This window comes from Balearica regulorum, chromosome 1 (genome assembly GCF_011004875.1).
Source record: "Balearica regulorum gibbericeps isolate bBalReg1 chromosome 1, bBalReg1.pri, whole genome shotgun sequence".
NCBI classification, from domain to species: Eukaryota; Metazoa; Chordata; class Aves; order Gruiformes; family Gruidae; genus Balearica; species Balearica regulorum.
The window spans coordinates 144,730,343-144,742,525 of record NC_046184.1 but is presented as its reverse complement, the minus strand read 5'-3'; the positions used below and the strand labels follow the sequence as shown (position 1 = coordinate 144,742,525).

Sequence of the window (12,183 nt, the reverse complement as noted above, 5' to 3'; positions counted from 1 at the left end):
AGTCCCTTTCATATTGACCCCTCAAGAACAAGCCTAACCCTTGGGTTTGCTGCATTAATGTTTGCCTCGAGAATCACCTCAAAGTGCCCAGCAGGATTAGCGTTTATTACTCAAAGCACTGAGAAATCAAAGGGAAGGGGTTAGCACTAATCAAGCTCTTTCTTTGGTCTAACATGGGCAGCCTTTTTAAACAGTAACTTTCTCGACCATGAAGGAGATGATAGTAACTTGTGCAACAGCAAGCTTAAAAGTGGATTGCTTACAGAAAAGTCTTGTTTTGTTGTGAGCATTACAGACCACTTGTCCACACGGTCTGATGGTGGATAACAAGCTACACTTGTGCTTAACTGATAGCCCTTCTGCATTTTTTCTTCCCTGTATCCTGGCTAGATAAAGCAGAAGCAAAAAGACTACCCTGTTTTCATGCCAACACAAATCCTGAAAACAGCTTTTCCCTGGCCTTGGACAAACATTTGTGCAAGGCCGAGTTTTCCACAGGCACAGCTGCTTGCGTTGCCCTGTGCCAGACAAAGGTTCTCACTCTGAAACCAGGAGTTCGCTACAGAATCATGAATAACTTTATGTGAGGACTCTCAGCTCCACTTTTTGCTGCAATTAAACCATCCCATTACAGTGTCAAAGCAAAACTTACTGAAGGAAGCCAGATCCTTGCTTCCCAGCCATTTTCAAAAGAAAACTCTGTGCCATCTCCCATATGCTCTACATTGTTAAATATATGTAGACTGATATGTGGGGTTGCTTTCCGTAGCATATTTTGTTTCTCTACTTAAAGCACAAACTGAGCAAATGTGAAAAATCTGGTGGCAGAAGTTATGGTTTTGATTAGCCTTACAGGAAGCAGCCTTTATAGCTTTCAGAAATTTTCTGTTTCACACAAAACTAATCCAGATTTGTCTCATTAAACAAATCCATTTATATTCATATGTTAAATGTCTACAAGTCTTGAATATGTTTTAATAATTTTTATGTGTAAAAATTAACAAGCCCTTCAAACTTTGAAGTCAATAAAGAGCTACAGAATCAAGGCCAATTAAACCCTTAGCAGTCCCTAAAATAACAAGGAACCTCAAGTGTCATATGCAGTAACAGAGAAGGCATGCATGAACTCATTCGAATTTGTTATACGTTATAGATTGCAGTCATATGATATCAACATTTTTTAATTTTACCAATTTGGAAACATTTTGAATAGGATGTTTCTGCACAAATACATACACATCGAGTTTATTGGAAAAAGAAAAGAGAAAAAAAAAAGAAAAGAATGTGAATCAAAGTTTTAAGTTAACTTATCAAAAAGTTCATTGAACTGCATTCATTCCAACACTTTTAATCAGATGACCTTTACAATTTTTTATTACCACTACTATACCTCCAGCAGGACAGTTACTGTAAATATTGCACTATTCAATGCTCATTGCTTTCTTTTTGCTATGAGAAGAAAAGGTGAAATTTAAATTTGTCACTTTTCTACCAGAAGTGTGAAATAAATAAGGCAGGTTGCTGAACATTCTGCACTTGTTACTGTAACAACATAAAGAAATACTTATATAAGCTTCTTTCAAATCCAGACATCTGTAAAAGAGACATAAAACCTGAGGTGATCACTAAAGTCATCTCTATCCTCAAAGTCAACTTACCCAGTACAATGGTAAAATAAACTAGTATAACGAGGAATAGCGCCAGCAGCGCACTCTGACATGCCATTCCCTCATGTCCTGAAACACATATTCGGGTAGGTTCCATTTAAAGCTTTTAATGCTGCATGCAAGGCTCAGCTAACACATTTTTTTCTCTCCAATTTTTAGATTCAGAGACTAAAACTATGTCAGCTTAATTTCACAGCTTCGCCACTTGTGGCACTATTAGGGACCAAATATTGAAAACTATTTACATGTATAGGCACTTGGCATAAAAATACGTTACTCAACTTTATCATAACTTACTTTGAAGCTGAACAGAACAAGATAATATTACTAAAAACGAAGTGTGCCTCCATTAAGTTATTTTAGAATATCCAGCTGCTTTAAATTCAGATTCCAACTTAACTCAAATTTACTCAAAATTGGAGCCTACCTGTTATGTTTTGCTATGGTTAAACTGCCTTGTTTAAAACAGTTTCATAACAGCTGCTAGTGCCCTTCTTTGGTTTAGGTGTGCTAACTGTAACTGTGCTACATATATTTATTGATATATGTGTAAATAATATCTAGGGCATAATTATAATGTTCTTCAGCATCAGAGTGTCTGATTCATCAATAATAATCGATGTGAATATTGCAGATTGAGGGGGTTTTTTTCCTCCTTTGTGCTGCACCACTCGAGGTGCAGAAAAGGGGGTATTATCTGGTAGAGGAAGGAAAGTAAATAATCCAGTGTTACCTTCTGCACTTAAACATTTTGAAGCTTGCTATAGCTTCCTTGTCTTGTTCTATGTGACAGTCCAAGTGCTACCTTCTGACTGAATATATCTCTTCTGCTGACAGCTATGCAGAGTCTGTATTCTCATACTGCAGCAACTCACCAATACAACATAATGAGTTTGATTATTCTATATTACTTTGAAATATTTTCCTCCTGGAAACTATGCTCAGGCTTATGGAAAATAAGGAGGTGATTGGTGACAGCCAACACGGCTTCACTAAGGGCAAATCCTGCCTGACAAATTTGGTGGCCTTCTATGGTGGGGTTACAGCATTGATGGACAAGGGAAGGGCAGCTGACATCATCTACCTGGACTTGTGCAAGGCATTTGACACTGTCCCACACGACATCCTTGTCTCTAAATTGGAGAGACATGGATTTGATGGATGGACCACTCGGTGGATAAGGAATCGGCTGGGTGGTCGCACTCAAAGAGTTGTGGTCAACGGCTCGATGTCCAAGTGGAGAACAGTGACGAGTGGCGTTCCTCAGGGGTCGGTACTGGGACCGGCACTGTTCAACATCTTTGTCGGCGACATGGACAGTGGGATTGAGTGCACCCTCAGCAAGTTTGCCGATGATACCAAGCTGTGTGGTGTGGTCAACACGCTGAAGGGAAGGGATGCCATCCAGAGGGACCATGACAGGCTGGAGAGGTGGGCCTGTGCAAACCGCATGAACTAGGTCAAGTGCAAGGTCCTGAACGTAGGTCGGTGCAATCCCAAGTACAACTATAGGCTGGGTGGGGAATGGATGGAAAGCAGCCCCGAGGAGAAGGACTTGGGGGTATTGATTGATGGGAAGCTCAACATGAGCCTGCAGTGTGCGCTTGCAGCCCAGAAAGCCAACTGTGTCCTGGGCTGCATCAAAAGAGGCGTGACCAGCAGGTCAGGGGAGGTGATCCTGCCCCTCTACTCGGCTCTTGTGAGACCCCATCTGGAGTACTGCGTCCAGCTCTGGGGGCCCCAGTACAGGAGAGACATGAAGCTGTTGGAGCGAGTCCAGAGGAGGGCCATGAAGTTGATCAGAGGGATGGAACACCTCTCCTATGAGGACAGGCTGAGAGAGTTGGGATTCTTCAGCCTGGAGAAAAGAAGGCTCCGGGGAGACCTTATAGCAGCCTTCCAGTACCTGAAGGGGCCTACAGAAAAGATGGTGAGGGGCTGTTTATCAGGGAGTGTAGTGACAGGACAAGGGGTAATGGGTTCAAGCTGAAGGAGGGTCAATTTAGATTAGATGTTAGATAGACATTCTTTACTGTGAGGGTGGTGAGGCACTGGAACAGGTTGCCCAGAGAAGCTGTGGATGCCCCATCCCTGGAAGCGGTCAAGGCCAGGTTGGATGGGGCTTTGGGCAACGTGATCTAGTGGAGGGTGTCCCTGCCCATGGCAGGGGGGTTGGAACTAGATGATCTCTGAGATCCCTTCTGACCGTTCTATGATTCTATGAAAACAGAAGTGGCCAAGGCTTCTAAAAAACTTGTGTAATGTATGATAAAGAAATACACAAAGCAAGTGAATAAAATTAAACAAAACTCCACATATGCTTTGTAGGAGTCTCCAATGTCATCTCTGATCATTATCCTATCTCTAATTGGCAGAACTTTATAGCATGCAGTTATTTCATACAGATTGAAAACCATTAATACAAGCATTTCAAATTCATCAGTAATGCAAGAATTATAATCAAGTGAGCCTGATGTTTGGTATAAATTCTTTTTCTAAATCAATGTAAAATAGAATAGAATTCTGCATAGTACACATAGCTCTCTTCTTTTCTATTTTAAAAACAAAGATTTGCCATCCAAATTATGAATCCTCATCAGTACAGCTGAAATGGCATCCTTTACACCATATACTTCTTATTTCATAGAATCATAGAATCATACAATCATTTCACCCTTAATAGCATACATACATATGCATGTCTCCCAAGGTAACTCTTTTCAAGCTTAGAAAAATGGCCTTGGTGACAAAAATTGACCAGGTTCAATATGAGTTTTGCTTCCATATTAACCCAGTGTCTTAAAGCCAAGCAGGCCTCTAATATTGCCTTAATACAGACAAAGGTGCATCTGTCAAATGTACACACTCAGTTTTAGCCGGTTTTATATCCAGCATTCAGCACTTTCTTCTGTATATCTTCCATGCCACAGAGGATTATCCTTGGTAATCTTAAAGATTAGAGAATCTCCTTTCACCACGAGGACTCTTGTAATGAGCCTGGCTGTCACACCAAGGACTTTACAGCACTGCTGGGCTTTAAGAACTTCATACTGAAAAAGCATGAAGATGGCCCAGAGCTTGTATGTCATGAAAGAGCTAAGGAAAACAGCACTTGGATTTTTATAAAGGTTACAGATTCTGGCTGTTCCAGAAAACAGCAAGAGTACAGTTAAGGCACTCAAATATCAATACAGAGAAAAGATTCCTTGTGCTCATAGCCAATGATGCTGCTCTTCATGCTACAACAAAACCCAAAACTTTCAGTTAACACTGGAAGTGAGTTCCTCATTAAGAACAAGCAAATAGTACTGCCATTTAATGGACAGCAATCACAGTTTATGCCCATATTACTCATTTCCATCATTGCAAACATCATAGAAATAATGCAAGTATACTCAGATATTACTGTAAGACATACAAAATACCTGCTTCTAGATCTGTACAATTTAGAGGCATAATACTGCTAAGGACTGCACTGAGGTCTTTAGAGAAAAACTGAGAGACATTTCCTAAATTTCTTTCTTTTTTTTTTTTTTTTTTGGCCTGCCTTTTAAAGTGAAGAGCAGCAACATCCTTTTCCTTTTGAAAGATCTCAAGTCACTCTCATTCCCTACAATACCATCCTTTCATTTGGATTATGTGTTGTATATCCATAAACAAAATACTTATCTAAATCAGGCCTGTCTCACTCGCAAGACATAAAACTGACCTCCAGGACTTCTCATTATTAAAAGACTGCAATGGTCTTTAGAAAGAATAGGAACTTTCAATATCAGTGTCCTGGTTAAATTCAAGCTCAGGTAAATACATTCTCTCCACTAAAACTTTTTCCTACAGATTCAGTTACACATTGTATACAACAATTAAATTCAAAAGCAAAGCTGAATAGTGGTCCTCTTACATAACTGCTATATTTTTACTCAATACAGTCAGTTCTTGATAGACTTTTTAAATCTTTCAAACCGAAAATAAAAATTTGATCTATTGTAACTATAAAAGAACTTCAAAGGATCTACAGTTGTGCTTTTTTTATAATGTTAATTATTACATATTTTAAGAAATTTTATGGTTTATTGAAGGTTATCACTTTCCCCTCATATTGCGATGAAGGAGAGTTGGTTTAGGAATATAAACAATATTTCTAGGTTTATACCTTCGCTCTGTCTGAAGCTGTAAAACTGGTTTAGGATTTTATTGAGCAGAATCAGCAGGAATAATAAACCAGTGATGCTCCACTGTGCAAGGCCCCATCTGCATCAGGGACCAAAGGAGGGGTGCCAAGAGACAGAATAGCTATAGCACTGGACCACTGAGAGAAATCCAACTGTTTAGCTGCACTGTGGGATGCGCTCTTTTAATAGCTGTAATTACCACAATGTCCTGTGGATAATGGGTTTTATTCACACCTGGATTTTGACCCTGTAAGGTTAGAAGAAAAAAGCGAGCAGCCCCCTCCTCCTACTTCCTTTCATTGAAGTAGAGCCTACAACCGAGCTTGTGTGGCCAGAATAGCACAGCTGTACACATCCTAGAGATTGCCTCTTTCTGCAGAATTGTGACAATGATGACTTTCAGGTGTTGTCCTCCAGGAAAATATACAGAGACAAAAAATAGTGCAAAACTATACACTGCAGAAAATGTCTCCTTTGGACCACAGCAACAATCACCGCAGCAAAGAAATACTTTTTGCACTTTTCTATGCTAGCAACAGAGAACTCAAAAGGTAAGGACTTTCAAATATGAATTCAGTCACTTTTTAACTCAAGTCTTTTTTTTCCTGCTTTTTCAAAACATACTTTTTATAAATCTTGAAAAAAGGAAAAGATAAAAAGACAAATAAATGCCAGCTCTTAAAATGTCAAATGTACAAAACCTCTTCAAATAATATCTTAGGTATAACCTCTTCAGCTCAGCAAAGAATCTAGTTCTACACAATTGAACAGTTTTAACAGGAGGGTTTCTGTGTACTTACTCAAAGTGAGTTGAATCTGTATTTCATGTTATTTTAAAACTTATGAGCCAATAAAAGCAGTGCAATTAAAACTCCTCTTGTTCTGAAATTGCTGTAGCTAGCAATATTCATTTACCCTCCAAAATTTTAGAGCAGCATTCACTAGACAATATTGGAAGGTCTACATACAATTCCATCTCAAGAGGTACCATAATGTCATCATCTACTAGAACAGGAAACATTAATCAATAAAGCTTTATTGTCCTCTCCTGCAAAAGAAATATGGATGCAGATTCATCAGAACACCACAGAAAACAAGAGACATTACTTCTTTGTTTGTTTCTTTTTGTTCCTTTTAAATTTCTTGTTTTGTTTTCCTTCATGGTCAAAACATAATTAAAATACTGGGAGACAGTACATAATGCAATTTTTCCAGCTACTACTTAGTCAGCCTGACCATTAATGCCCAGACATACAAGAATTAATAGAGTCATCCAGCACTCAGAAGAATTGACAAACCACAAGACCCCAGCATCCGAATTCATTTGACCTGTCTTGGGCACCTCTCTCAGCTACTCAGGTTCTGCATGTGAGGAGCTCAATGTGCTCTGCAGACAACATCTGGTGTTTTTAGTGGGTGAATAAACATCTGCCTCTCAGACATGCTTTTCTCCCCATTACCAAACAGAGAGCCTGGGACAGCCAGACTCCTAACTTACAACTTAATTTATGTTCTTAAAGATAGCTGGGTCAAATATAAACCTACATTTCCAGAACCACATTCCTTGAAAAACTGCCATGTTTATTTCTTAACTGTGTAAGATTGACCTGACCTGAGCAAGAAAAATTCTGCATGTTCTTCCAAGGAAGACCCAAAAATTTCAAAATTGTGACCATCTCACCAGGTACTGCCCATGGCCATCACTGTCCTTGGCTTCCTTGATTGACAGACAGGATTTTTCATCCCTTCCCATCTTCACGGACACATTTTACAGAGCAACAAGCTTCTACACAATTTTCAGCTACTCCTTATGTCTGAGCCCAATGTCATGAAAGATAGAAATTCAATAGCAGCTCTCTTTTGGGAGACAACGCTGAAGGTGACAACAACGTCGCAGTTATACTGGCAAAGGTCTCTCCATCTTGCTTAAGACTGGCTCGGTCCTTTCATTTCCAGGACAACAGCTAAAGCAATGAAATTTCTCACCACCTGGAACCAACACTCAGCTAGTTCCCAAGCCATGCCATCTCCCAGACGACTCCCCCAGTTATATACTGCACATGATGTCATATGGTATGGAATATCCCATTGGACAGTTTGGGTCAGCTGTGTCCCCTCCCAAGTCCTTGTGCACCCCCAACCTACTCGCTGGTTGGGTGGTGTGAGAAGCAGAAAATGCCTTGACTGCTTGGCAACAACTAAGACATCAGTGTGTTATCAACATTATTCTCATCCTAAATCCAAACCACAGCACTATACCAGCTGCTAGGGAGAAAATGAACTCTATCCCAGCTGAAACTGGGACAAGTGTTTACCCTGAACCCCAGAAATGCTATCAAACTACCAGAATTGAAGCTCTTCATTATGTAGTAAACTAACCCTAAAATATGTAGTTATAATGTATTATTTCATCAGACACTTCTGCAAAAAATCTTGTTTGCCAAGTTCCTTTGGTTGCATAAGCAGTGATAAGATCCAATCTTTTGCCTTAAGCACCAGGCAGTAATGATAGAATTGTAATCAAGCCCTTCCACAACGGGATTAGCCTACCTTGAGGATTCCTTCACACCACTTCAGTGCTGATAAGACTTTTGGAAATAACTTTTAAAGGCCATCAACACTTTCTTTTTTAAAAAAAGAAAATCCCCTTTTCCCCCACTTTTGGAGGCTATGAAATCTTTTAAAGCAAAAGCTTTTCCATGGTTTTCATTCCGTAATAATGAACTGCTATCCATTAGCTTTTAGTTTTGACAGGGAAAAGTCAGAAGCATGTTATTTTTCAGGCTAACACTCCTATGAGATCTTTGCCAGTATAACCCAGCATATGCTCGGCTAATAGATCACAGTCTGGAGAGTTTAAGCTTCTGCTAATAATGGTAATCTAACTTTTTATCCAAATATTTGTATGGAACCTACCTGAATACCTGGGCACTTCCTATGGATCTCTAGTGCCTTTAATTCAAATAATTCCCATAGTACTGTTTATATTTTTACTTTTATCTCATACTGCCTACACACAAAAGTCTTTTTTAAAATCCTGGCAGCCCTTCAATAAATCAGATTAATTTGGGTTAAGATGATAACTGATACTTTAGGAAAATCACTTGAGACTTGTAAAGGTTTCAAGGCTGGTGAAGTGTCTCTCACTCAGAATATGTCAATATGTAATCTGGCCAAATTTACGTTTCTTTTTTTTTTTTTTTTTATCTGAAAGTTTAATGAAATCAGAGTATGTTTGGTGATTAGTAAATTGTGACGAAAGATGATATTTTTATGGCAAACATCTATGTAAAGAAATGTTGATTATTGAAATCACTGGTTTTAAGGAGGAAGAGATTAAAGTCACAATATAATGATGAGTAATGATGAGTACGAAAAGATATTCCTCAACTGAACAACTGTTGTTTGGTATAAATTGCCTTGCCTTTGCAACATGCTCTTAAAACTCAATCTTTAAATTATATCATTATAATTTTTGTTAGGTATTAAGGTTACTTGTACTAGCAATCACTTAGCTAAATAAACAAACCAGAACTTGTATTACACACAAAACTGGTTTTAGTTTTAATCTCTGTAAAGTCAAGGAAACTATTTGGAGGGGCATGGAGGGGGAGAAGGGCTGGACTCATTGCAGAATACCATTTTATCCATTTTAACTTTATTTAACCTAACTACCTAAATATTTAGGGATCAAAACACAGCCCAATACAATGTAATTAGCATTAAAATTCTCAGTAGTAAAAAAATAATACTTACTTTATTTCTCATTAAAAACTTACACATTTTAATTGCATTTAGTACACTTGCTATTTGGAAATGTTGTGTTGTAACACCTACAGAAGCCATTTGCAGAATGTTAAAAAAAAAGTAATCAACTATAAACATTAATTTAAAAACTACCGGATGGCTATTGTCTTTTATATAAATACATGGTACATTTTCAATTTAAAAAAAAATAATAATGAAACCATCTGCTTATTTGTGCTAATGAACTGACAATACAAGCAATCCCAGTTAACACCAAGATAGGTAATAGAAGAATGGCTATTAGCTTTCGTTATTAGAGGTACATTTCCGAAAGACTTCAAAAAGACTTTTCTTAGACTGAGGAGTGCTAAATAGGTCAGCAAATGGATACTCAAACCATTTCTGTGAGCCAGCCAGAAAACCTCCCAGTGACTTCACTTCAGTAGACTTTGAAGCAAGCCTTCAGATCTCAGCTATTATACATTTTCTGCATCTTTTCAATGAGCAATGATAGGTCTCTGTTCTGAAAGCTAAATGTATCTTTGTATTTTCTCTCACAAAAGATCAGAACCCCATAAGCACCATCTGGACTGCTTCTTTGTGCGTCTGTACTTTATGCAGATATGGTCTTCAAATGCAGACTGCAAAAATCCTATTGTAGCAGCAGACAGTGACTGGGATCCTTCTCCAGGAGTCCTTTGAAGTCAAAAGGAGCTGGATCAGGCCCTCACAATGATTTGCATAATAAAAGCATTGAATCTATTGTGCCAGTTTATACATGCCATAATTGCATAGCTGTTACCTTATGTCAGCTTTCTCACAAAAACTCTTACCTCCAAGGCACGCACCCATGGCCAATGAGAAGATTAATGGTTTCATAGGCAAGTTAACATCAGGATCTTTACTCAGGTTGAGAAGCACAGGAATCTGTAGTTTAAGACGAAAAGATGGAGAGGTTTAGGGGACATTAGCCAACCATCAGCGTGATATAAAAAAAATTAATTCAAGTAAACAACATAAAACACCAGTAAGTCTGAAGAATAACTTGGGTTATTTTTCTTTTTTTTTTTTTTTAATTAGTATCTTTGCATCGTATTCTTGCTCCGTGCTCACTTTTCCCCACTGACTGCTAGTTCCACAAACCAAAGAGAAAGTAAAGACTTCAGCAAGGTTATTGACACTGTCTGCCATAGCATCCTCATAGGCAAGCTTAGGAATGAGTGGACAGTGATGTAGATTGAGAACTGGCTGAATGGCAGGGCTCAGAGGGTTGTGACAAGCTGCGCAGAGTCTAGCTGAAGGCCTGTAGCTAGTGGTGTGCCCCAGGGGTCAGTACTGGGTCCGATCTTATTCAATATATTCATCAGTGACCTAGATGAAAGGACAGAGTGTACCCTCAGCAAGTTTGCTGATGATACAAAACTGGGAGGAGTGGCCGACATACCAGAATGCTGCGCTGCCATTCAGCAAGATCTGGACAGGCTAGAGAGTTGCGTGGAGAGGAACGTAATGAAGTTCAACAAAGGCAAATGTAGGATCCTGCACCTAGGGAGGAATAATCCTGTGCACCAGTACAGGTTAGGGGTTGACCTGCTGGGAAGCAGTGCTGTGGGGAAGGACCTGGGAGTCCTGGTGGACAACAAGCTCTCCATGAACCAGCAATGTGCCCTTGTGGCCAAGAAGACCAATGGTATCCTGGGGTGCATTAAGCAGAGTGTGGCCAGCAGGTCAAGGGAGGTTCTCCTCCCCCTCTACTCTGCCCTGCTGAGGCCACATCTGGAGTTCTGTGTCCAGTGCTGGGCTCCCCAGTTCAAGAAAGACAGGGAACTACTGGAGAGAGCCCAGTGGAGGGCTACAAGGGTGATGAGGGGACTGGAGCATCTCTTGTATGAGGAAAGGCTGAGAAACCTGGGTCTGTTTAGCCTGGAGAAGAGAAGACTGAGAGGGGATCTGATCAATGCTTATAAATATCTAAAAGGATGGGTGTCAAGAGGAAGGGGCCAGACTCTTTTCAGTGGTGCTCAGCAACAGGACAAGGGGCAATAGGCACAAACTGGAACACACAAAGTTCTACCTGAATATGAGAAAAAACTTTTTCACTGTGAAGGTGACCAAGCAGTGGAACAGGCTGCTCAGAGAGGTTGCGGAGTCTCCTTCTCTGGAGATATTCAAAACCGGCCTGTGCAACCTGCCTGCAATATTAGGCCAAGCCTGACAAAACTGAGGCTTTCTTAAGGTTATGAGTGCCTCCCATTAGATCCTTCTAGTTCAATAGGGAACTGACACAGTCAAGATGTCTGTAGATCATGTGTCTGTAACTAAAAAATTGTTGAATCCTTGTTATAATCAAAATTGTCTGATCTGTTGGGGAAAAAGTGAGAAAGATCAATGTGGCAGGCTACTGAATTCATATGCAGAGCTGAGGTTTTTTACTTTTTATTCTAACATTGTATTTATTTACCAGGTAATGTAGATTTAGTTCACTGGGAAATATTTCCAAGGTTTCTGAATTTCATTTAACCATTTTAGCAAATAAAATAAAATAAAACCCCTGAAAAGTCAAACAAGGCTTGTAGGGAGACATAATAGACTTCATT

General features: G+C 39.4%; 1 protein-coding gene across 1 annotated transcript in view; it reads right to left on the bottom strand.

Moving 5' to 3' along the window:
- Positions 1-12,183, bottom strand: part of OCA2 (OCA2 melanosomal transmembrane protein) — a 225,150-nt gene that overhangs the window by 58,795 nt on the left and 154,172 nt on the right. The window contains exon 22 of the mRNA XM_075737488.1: positions 10,420-10,513. Coding sequence (XP_075593603.1) covers positions 10,420-10,513 — 94 coding nt within the window. The remainder of the gene's footprint in view (positions 1-10,419; positions 10,514-12,183) is intronic.